Genomic DNA, 20,031 nt, shown 5'->3' with positions numbered 1-20,031 from the left:
GGTAAGCCCAAAGCGGACAATATCGTGCTACGGTGGTGGAGCGGGCTCGGGAAGTGATCTGCCCCGGGCTGGGATGTGACAATTTGGTATCAGAGCCTAACCCTGGCCGTGGGGGTGGATTGTAACATCCCACATCACCCAGGGGAGTGATCCTTATATGTATATTCTCATCCCTACCTAGCACGAGGCCTTTTGGGAGCTCACTGGTTTCGGGTTCCATGGGAACTCCGAAGTTAAGCGAGTAGTGCGCGAGAGCACTCCCAGGATGGGTGACCCATCGGGAAGTTCTCGTGTGAGTTCCTAGAAACAAAACCGTGAGGGCGTGGTCGGGGCCCAAAGCGGATAATATCGTGCTACGGTGGTAGAGCAGGCCTGGGAAGTGGTTCCCCCCAGGCTGGGATGTGACAATTAGAAACTTCAATTTAATTACCATACACGACTCTTAGTAAAATGTGGCATTTCACCACTCAATGCAGTTAATCATAACTCATGAAAGTTGCTTGTCAATCCCATATAGAATTACAGACCAAACTAGACATTTTTTAAGCCTAAAAAATAGTAGCCTACGTATCATCTAAGAACCTCAATCAAAGTTAAAAAATACCAGCAACATAAGTTCGCTTCAAAATTATCTCCCATTAAAGTTTGCCCAAAAATCCTTTAACTTCTTCAATACGATCTCCCAATGTAAATGTCAAAACTTCTTCCAACTGCTATCAAGTTCAAATTTATCCTGTGTTTCATTGGTCCTAAATATAAGGAGATACAAACGTATAAATAAGTATAAATAAAGATTATATAATATACAAATTTATTCAACCTAAAAACAACACAAACAAATTTAAAAAAAAAAAGATTAAACGTAAAAAATAGAAAGCTAAAATAAATAAAAGAAAATAACTGAATATCAATTGCAACGCCAATCGTCCTTTGCGAGCCTCCGCCACCGATAACTCCCAATATCAATGGCAAATTTATTCTTTAAAAAAAAAATTGTAAATTCTGAGAATTGATTCAGTACTAATTTGGTACTGAGATGGTTTTATAAAAATTTGGTATAAAAAAAAAAAACTGAGTTGAAAAAGGTGTTTGGTAAACACTTTAAAATAGCTTATTTTCACAGTTTTGAGTAAAAAAAAAAAAAAACTGAAAACGTTAAGCAGCAAAAATAAGCTTATTCTCACAGCACAACAGAAGCAGTTTTTTTTTCTTCTTCAAAGCAAAGCAATACCAAATCAACCATCAATCATGCTGTTAACACGGGGTGCTTTTAAATTCATTAAAACTGTTTTTGGGCCCAATAGATGGGCCTGGAGAGAGAGCCCAAAGAAAAATGAGAAGATTAAGACATTGGGCTTATCGCTAGCTTAAGGAATCCGGATGACAAAATTGTTGAAGTATACCGAAAATCAATTGACGTGATAACATATAATTGGTTATTCGTGGCAACCTAATGTCGAGTCACCGACAACGAGGGTAAATAAGAATATTCGTCAATCGAATGTGACCTAATAGCGGATTAGGAAAATTTGTTGTTGACTGTGATGAGTGCAAAGAATATCTTAAGTTGTAGGGACGAGATGTTGGGTTGTGAACTACATTAGTCCATGTGTCCATAAATTGGCAAGGTGACAAATGCATAGATAATCCAATTTAAATGGTTAGCGGAACTTTGGATTCCATTTAAGCTTATTGAATTAATCCATGTGATCTAAGTTAATCGACCTGCTTGTGTTCATGTAAAACAATTTTAAGAACAAGCTCAAAATTTAAATTAAGTTTAGTATTCCAACCTTTAGATTTCATATGAAGATGAATTTGTTGTTGAGGCTCCCAAGTGTCAGCTCTGTATTAAAATCCACATGAATGAATATGCGGCTGGTGAAGCAGGAGGACAAAGAACTGCTAGGTCCTTCTCCTCCAATAAGTCATTTTGACTTTGTCATCAGAGCTTTTAGAACTTGAGGTCCAGGACTTTATCCAAGTTGATCCACCACTCCTTGATTGGAGATTTGATCCTTTGCTACTTCATTTGCCTCTGTCTAGAGGTCTAAAAATCAAGTTCCCATAGATAAAATTATTTTTTTGCTCACACCTTTTTCACCTGTTGTCTACCTGATTAAAGAGGGAATTTCAGTGTGTCAGGGAGCATTGAAAATGTTCTCCTAACCAAGATGGATGAAGGATTGCAAAATTTGATGGCAATATAGAATTTAACAAATATAAAAGTTCAAGGGCATTTTGACTGTCATTAGAGCGTTTAGATCTTGGGGTTTGAGACTTTACCTAAGTTGATCCACCACTCCTTGATTGGAGATTTGATTCTTCGCTACTTCATTTGCCTCCGTCTAGAGGTCTAAAAATCAAGTTCCCATAGATAATTTTTTTTTTCTCACACCTTTTTCACGTGTTGTCTACCTGATTAAGGAGGGAATTTCAGTGTGTCAGGGAGCATTGAAAATGTTCTCCTAATCAAGATGGATGAAAGATTGCAAAATTTGATGGCAATATAGAATTCAACTAATATAAAAGTTCAAGGGTTGCTACTTAATACTACATTCTAGTAATATTCTTTTTTACTTATAAATGCGATTTTTTTTGACAAATGATAATATTTACACTAAGGGGGATACAGAGTGGGCAAGTCTTACAATGAGCTTGCCATACTAATGTGATTTAACTTTGCCTATGACAAGTATTAAACCTAAGACATCCCACTTACAAGTGAAGAAGAATACTACTAGACTGCAGTACTAAGTAGTACTTATAATTTAGCTTTTAGGTTTGAATCTTAAAAATGACGAGTTTGCAACTAATTTATTCATGACCCCTCAACATAAATATATCGTTTGTGTATAAAAATACACAAAATAATTGACTAAAACAATTGAAGAAAAATTGGAGAAAAATCGGTGAATGCCTCATTTGTCTAGCTCCTCGTACAAAGAAGGTAAAAACAAAAATGTTATTCTTACTATCTATTTGTTGGCCGGCCGTACCTCTATGAAAAGATAGTATAAATAATGATATAATAGATAGTAAATGTAACAATACTCAAGTAAAAATCTATCGGTGAAAAACAAAAATAATAAATGGTATCATGGTGGTGGGGCAACAAAAATGTTATTTTTACCATCTATTTGTAACATATCTCTACTAGAGATAGGATCTACATATATTGGTCGGCCATAACTCTATGAAAAAATAGTAAAAATGATAATGTAATAGATAGTAAATGTAGCAGTACTCAAGTGAAAATATATCAGTGAAAAACAAAAATAATAAATGGTATCATGGTGGTGGGGCGCTAATTCTCACTAAGTTACTATCTGGCCTGCACGGCGCGTGAGAGATCAGAAAGCCATCCACTCCCCACGAGCCAAACTGTGTTCTCGTTCGTCATTACTGGTAGAGAGAGAGGAAAATGCTGGAGGCATACAACTGTGGGTCCCTTTCTCTCCCATCTTCTTCTTCAAAACCTGCATCTCTCTCATAAGTCATAACTCCTCTCTCTCTCTCTCTCCCCGGTGCGGCTTGGTGGATTTGCGGAAGAAGCTTTACCCTTTAGCTAAAGCTCAGACCTTCCTCCCTTACCAGGTATCTCTCTCTCTCTCTCTAAAAGCTTGGCATTTTTTGTAATTTTTTCTTCTTTTTCTTAAACTTTTCCTCCAAAGTAGAATATTTACTTTGTGGTAAGCAAAAGGTAGAACATTTTACTCAAAGGGAAATTATCATTTTTACTTTCTGATTCCTTTTCCTATTTTTTTATTGTTTGGTGAGTGAACAATTTTACTTTATTCTTTGAAATCTGAATCAGTCTTTGTTGTATGCTGTGGACTTTTTCCTCATATGCAGTTTGTTTGACTCTGAATTTTTCAAGTATTTGGACCGCCTGGGAGATAAATTGTTTGTCTATGGTTCCTACCTCCTGTTTTTATTAAATTTCTATATTTTGGGTTCTTGATTTTGACTGTGAACTGTGTTTTTGACTCTGGAAAATGTTGAATTTTCGTGTTATTTAATATTGCATTTGGTTCAAATCTTTGATTAGTTGTTGGTTTGGAAGGATGATGGCTGGATTGCGGCCGCACGGAGACTTTTACTGGTTCTGAAGGCGATCTCACATCACCGGAACTTCATACAAGTTGGCATTTCAACTTGGTTTTTGCTGATACTGTTGGCTGATCATCTTTTAATGTTTGTAGCAATATGGTATTATTGTATTAAGTTTGAAGGAAATTGAGGCTCTTTATTCGAAAAAAGAAATGTTTTAGAGTAGAGTTGTATGGTGTTCTTTATATCAAGTTTGTTAGAGTCTTAGAGTGTAGTCGATAAAAGGAATCCGGTACTAGAGAGAAGTCGATGGAGCAAAAGGAGGGAGAAAACTGGAGGGAACTGGTGAGAAAGATGCTTCCACCAGGTTCTTCAATCCCTGAAGATGCTGTTGATCTTGATTACTCCATAGCCATAGAGTATGAGGGCCCTCCTGTCCCTTATGATGTACCTAGGGTCGAACCCCTTGATGTTAATTCACATGGAATCCCAACTGCAGAAACGCTATCTGAATCACAAAGATCGGTTACCAGTACTGGTCCACCAGTTATTGAACCAATTCCTCTGCCAGTGTCTCGTATTGCTGGTGTCACAAGTTCCCCTACTCAAAGTCCAAGGGTATCAGGAAGCTCAGAGTCTGTAGTGTCTGTCTTGCAAAACCATGATTTTTCTTCAGCCTCGCCTTCAGCTTCTCCAGGTTCAGTTCATAATCCTCCAAGTACCCGTCCCAAACAGGTTGTCAATGAAGTAAAGCGAGCTCCCGTTGTCACTTTTAATACTGTAGATAGGTCAGAGAGGAAAGAGGTTGATGCTGAGAAGCCAGCTTTTCCAGCTTATGTTGCGGTTTCTAAGGAGAAGAAGAAAAAAAAGAGTAGGGTTTGTTATCGTTGCCAAAAAGGAAAATGGGAAACTAAGGAATCATGCCTGGTTTGTGATGCTAAGTACTGCAGCAATTGTGTGCTTAGGGCAATGGGTTCCATGCCCGAAGGGCGTAAGTGTGTGACATGCATTGGTCAGCCGATTGATGAATCAAAGCGGTTAAAACTGGGTAAACAGTCAAGGGTATTGTCCAGATTGCTTAGCCCATTGGAAGTCAAGCAGATAATGAAAGCAGAAAAAGAATGTTCTGCTAATCAGCTTCGCCCGGAGCAGCTTATTGTGAATGGATTCCCTCTAAAGCCAGAAGAGATGGCTGAATTACTTGGATGTCCTTTACCTCCGAGGAAGTTGAAGCCCGGTAGATATTGGTATGATAAAGAATCTGGTCTCTGGGGAAAGGTGAGTTCAAACTTAACAATGCTTTAGTCCAATTTCTGATAAAAGAAAATACTGCCATGAATTCCATTGAACAACTCAACTTCTTGATTTGGCAGGAGGGAGAAAGACCTGATAGAATCATAAGTTCAAACCTAAATTTTAACGGGAAACTTAGCTCCAATGCAAGCAATGGAAACACTGAGGTCTACATCAATGGCCGAGAAATTACAAAGCTTGAACTCAGGGTCCTAAAGGTATGTCCCGTGAATTGACAATCGAAAATATCTTATTATTGCTTTTTAAAGTCATAAGGTGTAACTTGTAGCTTGTGGTAAGCCACTAGGTTTTAGTGATGCTTTAGTCTGCACTATGTGAATCTGGATTCTGGTATTCCATTTCAATGAGTGTTCTCTTTCTTTACTCCTTTTTATAATCTGGCCATATTTTCTCTTCTATGTAAGAATTGTTACCATGCATATAGGAGTTGCATCACATGATGAGATTACATTTCTGTGCATCAACGAGATTAAAAACAATAGGAAGTAAAAGGTGATTCAAAACTATAATAAGCAATGAGAGTAAGTGTTCAATGGAAGTTAAAAGGTTTCCTGTACATAATAACTTGATGTAAATTTGTGAAATCAGGGCTACATTTCACACTACATGCATGCGATGCTGAAGTGCACTTTTGGCCTTATTATGTATATGGGTTGTTCACCGGTTTGTTATAATTAGACTATAATTTCAAAACTGATTTTATTATTATAACATGATAAGGGCCCCTAAATACTGTCTGTCTTAAATGCTTTTGTTGCAGTCAATTATTTGCCTGTAGTAATGTACTTCTTTACGCTATCAGGTAGCAAATGTGCAATGCCCACGTGACACCCATTTTTGGGTCTATGATGATGGACGCTATGAGGAAGAAGGTCAGAATAATATCAGAGGAAATATTTGGGAGAAGGTATGCACTGTAAAACTCAGTTGGATTTTCTGAGCCTTTGTTGATTATGGCTGTCTTTATGAAGCATGCTTATTTGCTTTTTGTTAGACAGGCAACAACTCGGTTTCTCTGTTCCCTATTCTCTTTGCCCGTGCTTCACGGTCAACCTAATGGACCAAGAGATGAGCCTAGCAACTATACCACTGTTCCAAATTATTTGGAGCAGAAAAAAGTTCAGAAGCTGCTTCTCCTTGGACTTCAAGGGTCTGGGACCAGCACAATCTTCAAACAGGTGCAGCCTTTTATTTAAGATCTTCGTTTGTACTGTGATTTTCTATGAAGTGTGGTTGTTATGATTGATTGATTCATTTATTTTCTTGAGTTGGTAGAGTGGGAGCCCTGAACGTAAAAGAGAAAAGAGAGCATTGAAAATTTATTTATTCTTAAGAGAATGTTTTTCTTTCTTGGTTTTCTAGTCCTGTATAAGTTATCTGGAGGGTTAAACTTCCTGTCATTCTAGAGAATAGATAAGTGCATATGTTGTTTTATCTAGTCGCAACCATGAACATGTGATGAGCAGAGTTGTCAGTGTCACAAACTAGACAGAAGACGTCACCTTCAAGGTCCAAATCAAGAGGAGAGTTAATTTAGTTGACCTATTTCAGAGCTGAGCATCTTTGTTTTATATGTGTATATTATTTGGTAAACAATGAGATATACAACCATCTAGGATTTATGGAACAAAAGTTTATTGATTGCTTTTAACTGTTGGTTATATAAGGGATCACATTAACTGTTGTGGAAGAGATTGAGAAGGAAAGAGATTGCAATGTGATCATGTTTCTTATTCTCAAATGGGTCCATGTACTTGAACTTTTCTCAGGAACTTTTTTAAATTGGCTTGTTGCTTAACTGCCTTTGAGATAAGAAAAGTAGCACAAAAATTTGGTGTTTGTTCGCTAGACTCGGGAACTTTTCAGAAGAAATTTGTGGCTTTGTTGTCTTTGAAATAAGAAAAATAGAACAAGCAAAATTTTGGTGTTTACTGACTTGACACTGCAAATTTGTGAAGGTAATTGAATTTTGGGGTGGAGTTTCACAGTTTTGCTAACTTATGTGCATTTAGTGAGATACTAGACAGATTTCCTATGATTCATGCGTGTGGCTGGAATAGTTGCAAGTATTAACTTATGTAGTTGTGAACAAAAAAAATAGACAGTATTCCTGTGGTAATGGCACTACTTCTATGATTCAAGTATTTGGTGGGATCCATATAGATTTAATTTGGGGGGGATTAGCTAATTGGTGAGGCAATAGCTTACCAAGACGATGGTCAGTAGCTGGTCCGTGAGGCTAAACTATCTTCTAAGGGTTGATACTATTACATAGGCTTGGGGCTCCCATGCATTACACTCAGATCAAGTGGAAAATGTATGGTACCATGCAAGTGCCAAACACCCTAAACATAAACATACTTGTTTTTTTTCAAACTGAAAAGCTAAGTTGAGATGGCTTTTTTCTTTCTAGATCTCAGATAAACAGGTTGATTTTCTATTGACTACAGCAGATTTTTTATTGTCAGTCGGATTGATGTTCACAGATTAATATTCTAACTGTATCTAGTTTCAAAAATATTCAAGCTTGAATGCATCATCCACCAAAATTCAGATATTCCTGAATATGTTATAACTTATAATTATGAAAGATTGTTCATATGGTTTTTTGTGTTTTATCTAAAGTTTCATCTATTCTGTCCATTTGAAATCTCATTTCCTGGGCTTGGGATCACTGGGATCTACAGAAAACCCTCTTGAGACCACCACCGTCGACCACCACCATCATTCAAACCCTCTTGAGACCAGGAACAAGACTCAAGCCAAGATCGGGGTGTTGGAGATCATTTTGATGTTGAATCGAAGTTCATTTTGTTGACACATTGTATATTTTCCTGAGTGACATTTGCAATGGAATTTTACTCTAAATTCTTATAGATCTTTCAGTACTAGTTTTTGTAGCTTGTATTAATCAGTATTTTCATGTGGTCATTGGGCAGGCCAAGTTCTTGTATGGAAACAAATTTACTTCAGAAGAACTGCAGGATATAAAGCTGATGATCCAGAGTAACATGTACAAATATCTAAGCATTCTGCTTGATGGACGAGAACGCTTTGAAGAAGAGGCTTTGTCTAGGATGGAAGGACATGGTTCTCATGATCAAAACGCTGAAGCAGGTAGTTTTGCAATTACACATACAACATTAAATTTTCAATTTTCACTCAAATTTCTACCATTGCTTCAATCATGATGGACTATTTTATTCCCAATTTGTAGTTGAAAGTCACTCATGCTTTGTCCCCTTCATAGAAATTTCAAGTAGAAAGGTTATAATTGTAATATTTACTGCACTGCAATATAGGGGAAACTTGTATATGCATGAATCAATTGAGCATTTATAATTACTAAGGATTTATAATTACTAATGGGGGAGGAATGGCAAATGTCATATCTACCGTTGGAATTTACTGTTGGAGGGAGTACTCTCAAACTTTTCTGATGAGTGTTGGTGGCTATAGAACTTTCCCATCTATCACGATTCTTTGCAAAAATCACGTGGAGAATTTTTCTCATTGCAATAAATTAATTAGTAAACTCTTGTGGTTGATTCTGGGATTGTGGAGTGAGGTTCGTTATGCTGTCCTTAGAAATTCATTCTCAGTGATGTTCTTTCATCCAGAGGATCAAGTTGTTGGTGGGGATGACCATAGAATCAGATTTGGGGACAATGTTTGATGGGGAGTCATATTTGAGTCTTTAATCCCTAATATATAGAGGATATTCACAAACCGTTTCTGTTGTGATCTCTTCTGCTGCTGCTTTGCTTTCTTGTACATCTGTTTCATGAGGCTTGACCTAAAGCTTTCGAGTTATGAATTGGGAATCGAACCAATGGGGGATGCTTGGTACAATTTAGAATCCGTTATTATACGTTTGCTCTAGGTTTTGTTGTTGAAACTGTTTTTCTTTATCTAATGGCAATGTATTGGGAATATGGGAGTATCCGTATTTATAGAAGCTTTAATATTCTTAGAGTTGATTAACCCTTTGTCTCGTCTCGCGTCCACAATGCTCCTTTAATGTGTAAGGTGTCCCTCCAGTTTAGGGATTTTTTCTTGCAAATCTTACTCAGTCCTTACCGGAAAACTATGGCCTGTTGTCTATCGAGCCTTATTGGATGATTTGGATGCCTGATGCCTGGTATTCCAAAACGCCAGGTTTTTTCTTGGAAGTTGCCCTATGGAAAAATTAGCGCATGTGATCTCTTAAAATGAAGACTAATAGCTCCTTATCGCCACATTGGTGTTCTTTGTGCTGTACTGATGCTGAGTGTAGTCGTATCTTTCTGCATTGTCCTCTCTTGTTTGGGGAATGTTTCATAAAATGTTTGGGGCTGTAGGTGCCTTTGCCTAGAGGTTGTATTCCCTTGATCAGTGAGGATGTTTGGGGGTTTAGTTCGAAAAACAAAGCCAGTACTTTGTGCGTTGTGCAGTTTTAGCAGAAATAGCAGAATATTTGAAGATAAGAGAGGATATGGATTTCTGATGAAGGGAGAAGTTTTTTTGGCACCTTGTGGGCGTTCTGGGCTATTAGCTTGATCTTTCTTGATTGTGGACTTTTTTTATCAGCTTCAAGCTCGTTCTTCTGCTTCTTTTGATGGGCTTCTTGTCCATCTTTATGTACGCCTATTTCCCTTTTAATAGAGTATTTGTTGTATAAAAATGTTTCAATGGGGAACGTCAATTAAAAGAGGAGCACATGGGGAGTAGGGACCGCTCTGAATAAATTTGTAGCTTCTGGGTTGCGGTTTCCAACAAAACCTATATCTATGAGTGGATGAGCAGAGAGTAAACAGAGGAGAATACTATGATGGCACAGGGGGAAAGCATTAAAGTGGTTCTACTTTTTCAACTCATTAGTAATACTTTTATCCCCAGAACACAGAGACACAAAGCCATGTTTGCTTAACCATTCAAGCTGGCCTTACTAATGACTGTTTCCTCTAAAAGAGGATAATCTGTTGCACATGTGATAGAACTGTAAGGTTTCAGTTATGTCATTGACGATTTATGTAGGCTAAATATAATGATTCTAGATAGGATGATGTTGATTAATCCAGTTGCGAAATATAGAATCTTTTCTTTCCTGCATTTTGGACAATTTGGAATGTTAGATCTGATTGAATTTTTTTTCAGGTGGTGAGGTCAACCAAGATGAAACTACTCTATGTGTCTACTCGATTAACCCGAGGTTGAAGCATTTCTCTGACTGGCTTCTAGACATTATTGCTACTGGAGATCTAGATGCATTCTTCCCTGCTGCAACACGCGAGTATGCTCCATTAGTTGAAGAAGTGTGGAAGGATCCTGCTATTCAGGAAACATATAAAAGAAGAGATGAGCTTCATTTCCTCCCTAATGTTGCAGAGTACTTTTTAAGCCAGGTAACATTATATCTAAACTTGTGGAGTAACAAATTTTAGTGATGTAGAATTCCTTTTGCGGCCATGTTTGAGGTATTTAATTTTTATTTGACCATCTTTTTCAAATTTATGTGGAGTAATACAACTTTCTCTTAATGTCTCAATAAATAAAGGGATTATAAATGTATAAGATAAGTTTTGAAGCATTGGATAATGAAACGTCTAATGGTTAAAAAAGTGTGTCAAAGTGTATGGCTTTGTGTGTCTCCTGATCCTGACCCATTATAATACCATCTGCTATGTTTTCTTCGTAGCCTTGACAATTTAGACGAGTGTTAGATTTTTAACCATGTGGTCTTGTTTTTTCAGGCTGTTGAGGTATCTAGCAATGAGTATGAACCTTCAGAACGAGACATACTATATGCAGAAGGGGTCACTCAAGGAAATGGATTGGCTTTCATAGAATTCACTCTTGATGAACGGAGTCCAATGTCTGAAACCTACACGGAAAATCTTGAAGCTCCGCCCCCGCCTCTAACCAAGTAATGCTATTTTCTTCTTGTGTACGTGTGACCATGTATTTAGCTCCTGGGGCTTCTCCTGTTTAAGCAAATAATGCCATTTTGTTAGTGCAGTGATTGTGTTACTTAACATATATATACTCGGATTTTTCTGTCTGCTGCTGATTAATATACAATCTTAGTTTTCTGAACGTTTCGTATTTGATGTCACAGATACCAACTTATAAGAGTGAATGCGAAGGGGATGAATGAAGGGTGCAAGTGGGTGGAAATGTTTGAAGATGTACGTGTGGTAGTTTTTTGCGTCGCTCTGAGTGATTATGATCAGATGTGGGTTTCCCCAGACAATAGTGGCAGTGGAGCGTTACTTCAAAATAAGATGATACAGAGCAAGGAGCTCTTTGAGAATATGGTGAGGCACCCTTGCTTCAAGGATACCCCTTTCGTATTAATACTAAACAAGTACGATCTCTTTGAGGACAAGGTCAATCAGGCGCCATTAAGTTGTTGCGAATGGTTCAATGACTTTAGTCCGGTGAAGCCCCACCACAATAATCAGTCACTGGCCCAGCAAGCTTACTTCTACGTTGCAATGAAATTCAAAGATCTTTATGCTTCCATCACAGGCCGAAAGCTTTTTGTGTGGCAGACTCGGGCAAGGGACCGAGTGACTGTCGATGAGGCATTCAAGTACATAAGGGAGGTTCTGAAGTGGGATGACGAGAAGGAAGAGAACTACTATGGCGGACCAGAGGATTCGTTTTACAGTGACCTGAGCTCCTCACCTTATGCAAGGCAGGAGTGATGTTGCTTAATATCTTTGCATTTGTGTTTGCTTCTTAATTAGAGTGAAAGAGTGAGGGCAAATGGTAATGCTCTTTGTGTTCTTCTCATCGGAATAACTGCGTATTTTTACTCTTCCAAACGTCGTTTTTGTAAAATTATAATGTTATCGATGGGGTCTCGAGTTGATTTGGCATTGAGCATGCTCGCCTTCTCGAGTTAAATATATGGAAATGCTTGCTTAAATTTCTTGTGGGATGTGGAAATATGTCCCTTTTCCACTTGCTTTTTGAGGTTGATTTCTAAGCTAGATATAATTTCAAAGCGAGTAACGTTAGATAGATCAATTTTTCAAACCAAATTTTACAAACCATGTGATGTGTCATAAATAGGAAATAAGTACGTTAACCAATAGTTAATAATTTAATCATCAACAATCACGTCATATGGTTTTCAAAATTTAATCTAAATAGTTGTTCAACACCTAATATTAAATCCCTAATCTTTGTGTCCGGAACTGACAGACTAAAGAATTCGGTGCTTTCAGGAGAGAGAAAGAGATTTGGACCATTCAAGGGTTTGATTTTGTATGAAGTATGCATGGTTGCATGATTTGAAATCAAGTGATCGAAATCTCCTGATCTATTGGCACAAAAAATAGACATCCAATGAGAACCTTAATTACCTAGCATTACCCTTCGAAAGTTGATTTCGATTTGAAACCATATGTGATTAGTGTACAGGGTATCAACCTGTCAGATTAATTTTTAGATGGACATACTTCGTTTGTCTAGATTGACAGGTTATCCACCTCAATTGTCATTCCAACGAGATCTCATCTCACTTTAAATTTCGAGTGATTTGATACTTGCAGAACAAATGGCCTAACCCCACAAATGTTAAAACGCAAACTTGTTCAGCTATTATTTTAGTTGAAAACATATTGTAGTTTAAGTGGTTAAGAGCATAATTTCGCATATTCAAATTTTATTGTTTGAATACATGACTTGAATCTAAGGGTGGTCAATCAAAATAGAAAAATTGACAAGTTGTATCGAAATTACGAAGAAAGAAAAATACTACTAAAAAATACTAAGTTGAAAGTTTGAAATAAAAGAAATTAACTCGAATGACACTTTTCTGAAAACACAAAATTAAAGCAGGAGGGTGAAAAGGATTATTAAAGTATGAGATAAACGACTCTTTTAGTTATTTTATACCTTAAATCTTTCACTACACTAAAATTTATACGAAACCGACTTATTTATTTATTTAACTTTTATAAAAGCACAATGTGGCAAGAATAAAAATGGTACTCATTTCTTGTAAAATATCATACCATACTAGTAAATGTGTCCTCTTGTCCATAGAAAAAGTTTGGGCTATAATATTTTACTCTCCAAGTTCGAAGTGGTTTTCAAGATTTCTATTTTATATATCAATTACATTAAATCTGACGTTTAAAATTTATAAATTTGCACTTTGTGTCTTTGAATGCTTGAATCTCTTTTAAATTGATATAATTTCAATATTTTAAGGTGCAATAATTTTTGAAAAACAACACAAATCTAAAAGGTTAGTTCTATGGGCTGTATGAAATTGAGCCGTAAGTATATGATGAATGGGCAGTGATATAAGACATTATTTGTAACTCATGTAAAGAGGTAGGTTGAATAACCTATTTGGATTTATAACCATCATGACCAGTTTTGTCCATCTCACATTTTGGCAGAACAAGCAAAAGACTGGACTCAAGTTATTGGTTCCAACCTATCCCAACTAGTCCACCAAACATGCCAGGAGTTTAGAATGTTGGCATTTTAACCAAAATAGCCAATGAGATTAACATAACTCCTCACTTTGGGGCGTAAAATTTGCAATAGAAATAGTTCTCGAGTTTGTCCCAATCAATTATTTTGGTCATTTTGTGAAAAATTATGCTAAATAAAAATAAAAATGTCAAAAATACCCTTAATTTAATAAACAATGCATCAAGCTAATTTGACAAAAAAATTGAGGATATTTTTGTTATTTATCCTTATTTAAGGGAAATTTTCTCACGGAATGACTAAAATGATTGATGATGAACAAAATCAGGAACTAATTTTATCAATTTTAAATTTTACAAATCAAAATAAAGAGTTATGTCAATATCAAAAATTATTTTAACTTAAAAACCTAATATATTATTAAACCGGTTGACAATAAAAAAGTTTTAACAGTCCATTTATTGCTTCTCGTCCACAGCTTTATATCTTTAAATTTTGCTGCTGACACCAAAGCAATATAACACTAACATCAAGACAAAGGGAATCCGAAACGGACAAACCCCGTTACGCCATCGCCAAGCAACCTCATTTGATCTGCCTTATCATCTAACCCCACTCACCGTCTCTCTCTCTCTCTGTTTTCAAAGTCTAGAGAGAGAAACAATATAATAGGGTACCAGAAAAGGGAAAGCAACGGCCTTTATGTGGTCGAGCATCTGTGCGTCTGTATCGTCCTAATGTACGCATTGTCAATACTCTAGAGAGGGAAAACACGGAGAAGGGGAGAGAGAGGTTTATTGGACAGATAAAGCCACAAGATCACAAGACCCTTTTGTGAATTGAGTTCTGTAGAAGTGAAAATATGGTGGGTATTTTCTCAAGGTTCTCCAGCAGGGCTGGTCATCGACGTACCCAGAGTGCCATTGTAAGAGCTCTTCGTTTTCTTCTTTTCTTTCTTTTATATTTGAAATGTTTGTGTGTTTGTTTATATTTGCAATCTTAATTTGATTTGGTTATTAGATACTTCAGATTGCCTTGTTTTGACTGGGGTTGACTTTTTCCATTGCTTCTACAAATTTGTGCAAAAATGGAGCTTCAACTGTTGAACTTTTCTGACCCTTTCTTTTGGGTTTGGGTTTGTTTTTTTATTTGTTTTTGAAAATCCCACATGTTAGAATCCGATTTTTGACATTAATTGATTGTTTTTTTTGGAGTTTGTTGGATTTCATGTTTCTGTTATCTATTGAATAGATCATGTAATCGATGATGATCTTTGATGCGGTCGCGGACCTTGCTGATTTTGCTACACGTTGTGATGGCATTTGTGCGTTTGATTTGTGTATTCACAATTTCATGAAGTTTGGTATCTGGTGCAGGATGGGAGGGAAGCATTGGCCCCAAACTCCGAGGGTACAGCTTCAGCACCTGCCCCCACTGCCGCGTCTCATGGGATTGAAGTAGCGGTAGAGTTTAAGCCAGTTGAACATCCGATTGAGCCTTTTGACAATGATAGACCAATTCAATGCCCTTTACCTGAACCGTCAATTCTCAATGTAAGATTAAATCCTGGCTTCTTTTTTCTAAAAGAATGTTGTTTTGTAAGTTTGCAAGTTAGGATGATAGAAATAATTTTCATGGTATGAAATAGAAAGCGAGCACATTGATGTTCTAAGATTCATACAACTGACCCTACTTAGCGGGATAAGGCTTTGTTGTTGTTGTTGTTTTTGGTATGAAGTAGAAACCGATTCTTCACTTGTTTTTTTTTCTCTGTTGACTAACATTATGGTTATGGCTTGGGAAATTTTTATAGTTTCGCTTCAGGATGTCATTGCATGTTGTCTAAGTAGATTTGATCATAATAACTGAAGTTGATTGGATTGGATGGACACGTTGGTTGCTGCCTGAGACTTGAAATTTGGTATCAGTGTTAAACTAAGCATTTGTTTTTGTCCATGAAAACCCCAGAATATTTTCATTTTAGTCTTTTTCACCTTTTGGTTCTTGTGGAATTTAAAATGCTCACCAGATACCTAGGAAACCTGTACTTGTTTGTTCTTTAGTTTAAGTATCCGAGTCCACTATTTGGTATGTCAGATTAAGTGCTTGACTGTACCGTAAGTCTGTAACTAACTCAAGAGCGTGGTTGCTATTGAAGGCTTGTTTGAAAATTTATTTTTGGTAAGCTGGAATGCTAGTGAGTGTTTTCATATTGCAGTTTCGTCACTAGCATCAATCATACTCTAGGTCAAAGAAGTGCCTACAAGAAGAAGAACTTGGTGCCTATTTCTAGAAAAAAAGGATATGGATCACTTTCTCTAACCAATCATAAAGGGAGTTGTGAAGTCGTTGCCAATTTTCTGTGGATGTATCTAGGATTAAGTTGGCTGTATATAAGGATTGAAGTGGTGACCTTTTCCAATATCATTGTATTTTCTTCACAAATTCTTTGCAACCTGACCTGATTTATGCACTATCCGATTGGGGTATGATTTTCACCACTCCCCCACCCCCACCCCAAAAAGAAAAAGGCTAAGGTGGTGTTGCTGTAATTTTGACCAATGTCAATCATTCTAATCATGCGCATAACGTGGAATAGAAATTATCTAGAACGACAGGCCAAATTGTTGTTTAAAAACCAGTGGTCCTGAGGTATAAGTGTAGAGTGAATAAGAAATGGCTTAGATTTGTTCTTTTCTTTGTTTTACTCGAAATTTGTTTCTGTGGATATCGTTATGTATGGAATTCTAATATAGCTTGTCTACTCTTCAGGATGGGAGACTATGGAAGGAGCGAGTATCAGCAACTGTGCCTAGGAGAGGTGACTTGCCTGTGATGAAGGAAGGGGGTTCTCTCGACTCTGAAGAAGCTGTGATGAAACCCAGACAAACACGAAAGAATCGCACGATTTTACCATCGCTTAGTGCCCCCGAACATAACCTCCTAAACCTACTAGAAGAATGTAATGCATCTGGGATTTAAAATCTGGTAAATTGTGTTTCACATGTGTATTGTGTAATTTCAATAATTGGTTTTATAATTATTGCCTGAATATATGTATATCTTTACGTATCATTACAATGTCTACACCTTATATATGTCATTGAGCAACTGTAAGCATCTTCCCAGAACGCCGACTTTTCTATCATTTTCGGCAGCTTTATTAATCGTGAAACTGTTTCTGCGTTCGGAGATGCAGTTATATAAGTAAGATAGTTATACAGTGTCAGGCGCTTGTATGAGGAAGATGAGAATGATCTCTAAATTGGGTTTGGAGTTTGATAAGGTTCTTTAACGAGATCTTAGTTGTTCTAATATGGTGGATGCAGAATGGTCAGTGGACACTAACCATTTCAGGTGCAGTATCGTTGAACAAAATGCTCGTAACCTGTTACTCGTTTTCATTTGGCCAGTTTCTGACGGACTCTGTTTTGCAAACATGGCTGCGGTGTGTCTACCGGCCATGCAAATATTTTCTGCTGCTCATGGTCACGGGTTTTGTAACTTCAACCTTTGTCACTGTATTAATATTTATGGTCTCATCTCCTTCATTTCCCTTGGTTTTAATTCAAAAAACACAAAGAATTTAGAAGGAAAGCATGTCTTGCTTGAGAGGGCAACCGCCTCTGGCACTCCGCCACTGGCAGTCACTGAACTGAGCTTCTTGGTACTGAATTTGCAGCTGCAATATCATTTATGATAATACAAGCGGGGTTGCGTTTGAGTTGCTCTCTCGCTTTGTCGAGGAGAGATTTTATGTTTGATTTGTCGTTTGGTTTTGGTTTGTTGTGTTTCTTTTGAGTCTTGACAGTTCTGGACCCGGTTCGGGAAGCTTAAGTTTTGTGAGCTTGTCTACCTTGTTAGTTAGGTGTGGATCCGCTGTCGACGTTGGACTTGTAAGCTCGGAATTTGATTAGCAGTTTTGTGAGCTTATGATCAGTTTTGTGAGCTTAAGTTTTGACAGTACTGAAATTTGCAGCAGCAGTACCGTTTATAACTAAACCATCAAATTGATGGTTAACTAGGTTTAGACAGGCTAATTAATAATTATGTTCCAATTTTTCAAATTATGACGTCTCCTGTAAGGTTTAATACAAGCGGGGTTGCGTTGGGTTGCTGTTTGGGATTGTGTTCGAGTTGCTCTCTCGCTTTGTGAGGAGAGATTTTATGTTTGATTTGTCGTTTGGTTTTGGTTTGTTATGTTTCTTTTGAGTCTTTATAGTTCTGGATCTGGTTTGGAAAGCTTAGGTTTTGTAAGCTTGGAATTTGATTCCTGATCGTTGATGTTTCTTGCTTTGTTTATTAATGAAATTTCTCACTTTCAAAAAAAAAAAAAAAAAAAAAAGAAAAGCGGGATTCTCTCAATAATAGTTTAGATTTACCCACGTAATTATCTTTAGAGGCTTCTGTTCACTGTTATTTTATGTGAGTTCACATTAAGCATATAGGTAGCAAACCACATAATTGACATAGTTGAGAAGCCGACTTAGCTGCAGTGTGCAGATGAAGGTCTTGAGAGTTCTATATTGTGTCTAATGTACTGAATACACTACGTGGCTATGATTCTTACCAATTACAAGCGAAGCGGAATAGAATATAAAAACAATCTAATTTTCTATTAAACAGTTATTAAAATCGATAGATATACGAGATATATACAGATCCGACAACAAATATATATATATATATATATGCGCGCGCGCGCGCGCGCGTGTGTGTGTAAATAGTTATAAATTTAAAACCTTCATACATATGGGCATACATATTATGCATATTACATGTATGAACTAGCTCGCTAAACAGGGAACTCTCGAGCTTGGAATGGAAGGTGGAGTGTCGGAGAATCAAGGTGTTTACGGGGACTACGAAAGCTTCCGTGATTCATCCATGTCTTCCTTTGCCATGTCTCCTTCTTTGCGGTGCCGTGCAATTTGACGTGATCATTGTGTCCTTCCTGATCAACTTCAAGCTGATGAACAAGTGCTGCTGCTCCTCCTTCCATGGCTGCTGCTGCTGCTGATGGTATTGAGAAGGCAAAAATGATGAGCAACATCAAAAGAGTAAAATTAAAGGGTGTTGCAGCCGATGATGATATTGATGCCATCCTGATCTTCTATATATCAATCAGTTTTGTTTCTCAATGTGATGATCTGCAGAGAAGTGGAGCGTGTCTCAAATATAAAGAGCTAGAAAAAGTGAAACTTTGCTTTGGTTGGAAGTCAAGACCCAATAATATTATAAATCAAGCCTCCTTTTACATTGCATCACATTAAGTCACACGAGTATATTGACATCGTTGAGAGATTTTTTAGTGTATATAAAACACAGCCCGTCACATTAAGTATATTAATACAATTGGTTAGAAATTTGAAAAAAATTGTTTCAACCAATTGTATGTACTGGGCCGTGTTCCGGGAACACTGAAAAACTTATCGTCATCCTGATAACCTTACCAATGATACAATGGTGTGTATAAACTTTTCTCAATTTGACATTATATTATTCGTACGAGACGTTACAATGACGTGTAAGTTGTTCTCCCTATTTACAGTAGTCAATTTAGGTATGGACCAATAATAAGCGATGAGTAGTAATGTGGAATACCTACACTTTATATAATATTAGGTGGGTGGTGCCTAATAATTGTGGGTTTGATTAGCGTTTGGTGGTTAAATGATTCTGTTAGTAGACTTTTAAAGCGCATCACTTTCATTACAAGTTAGCATAATATCCTTTGCTAGAGTCTAAGTGGTTTACCTCTGTCTCTTTCACCCACTTTTTTCTTTCTGTGTATGTACTTTTGAGTGTGGTAGAAAATCAACGATTAGATTGACATTTACAACGGTTAAATTTTGCATAAAACTAGTACCATCGAGTTAGATTTAGTATTATAACTGGACCCTCTTGCACATGAGGATAAATGTTAAATTATTAAAAACAAATTAGTGCAAGAAAAATGTTATTGACATTCCAATATAGATGTCATTCCTACAAGAACATCTCCATCATGCTCTCTCAAAATTTAGCTAAAACTGTCAAAAACAGTATATTAGGAACTCTCCTTTTTTGAGTGATGTTGGAGTGGTAGAGGAGTCAGAATGTGGGGTGGTTGTGATGGGCAAAGGTAAAATTTTCCACACAATTAAGGGAAATGATTTATCACAGAGATTTTCTCATTTTTCAGTTTATTTCTAGCCTTTGGTTGAATAAAACAAAGAAAAATTATAT

The 20,031-nt window shown here is 36.9% G+C and overlaps 2 protein-coding genes across 4 annotated transcripts; both read left to right on the top strand.

The window, feature by feature from the left end:
* The first annotated feature begins 3,349 nt into the window (after nucleotides 1–3,349).
* Nucleotides 3,350–12,258, top strand: LOC137710726 (extra-large guanine nucleotide-binding protein 3-like). 3 transcript variants are annotated; one of them, XM_068449834.1, is made up of 9 exons: nucleotides 3,350–3,597; nucleotides 4,067–5,331; nucleotides 5,427–5,564; nucleotides 6,170–6,274; nucleotides 6,366–6,545; nucleotides 8,307–8,484; nucleotides 10,504–10,751; nucleotides 11,100–11,272; nucleotides 11,465–12,258. In XM_068449834.1, exons 2-9 carry the CDS (start codon nucleotides 4,363–4,365, stop codon nucleotides 12,054–12,056), a joined length of 2,583 nt encoding a protein of 860 aa, XP_068305935.1. In that variant the 5' UTR covers nucleotides 3,350–3,597; nucleotides 4,067–4,362; the 3' UTR covers nucleotides 12,057–12,258. The 3 variants fall into 3 exon arrangements, with proteins under 3 accessions (XP_068305935.1, XP_068305936.1, XP_068305937.1); XM_068449835.1 differs by having other exon boundaries at nucleotides 4,052–5,331; XM_068449836.1 differs by lacking the exon at nucleotides 3,350–3,597 and adding an exon at nucleotides 3,800–3,906.
* A 2,255-nt stretch (nucleotides 12,259–14,513) lies between these two features.
* On the top strand, nucleotides 14,514–16,934 carry LOC137710727 (uncharacterized). Its single transcript, XM_068449837.1, has 3 exons — nucleotides 14,514–14,728; nucleotides 15,180–15,356; nucleotides 16,576–16,934. The coding sequence occupies exons 1-3, from the start codon at nucleotides 14,666–14,668 to the stop codon at nucleotides 16,783–16,785; spliced, it is 450 nt and encodes a 149-aa protein (XP_068305938.1). The 5' UTR covers nucleotides 14,514–14,665; the 3' UTR covers nucleotides 16,786–16,934.
* Nucleotides 16,935–20,031: the final 3,097 nt, after the last annotated feature.

The sequence above is a fragment of the Pyrus communis genome, chromosome 12 (genome assembly GCF_963583255.1).
Source record: "Pyrus communis chromosome 12, drPyrComm1.1, whole genome shotgun sequence".
NCBI classification, from domain to species: domain Eukaryota; kingdom Viridiplantae; phylum Streptophyta; class Magnoliopsida; order Rosales; family Rosaceae; genus Pyrus; species Pyrus communis.
Note: the sequence above shows the minus strand (reverse complement) of the source record. Positions and strands in the feature narration are given on the sequence as shown.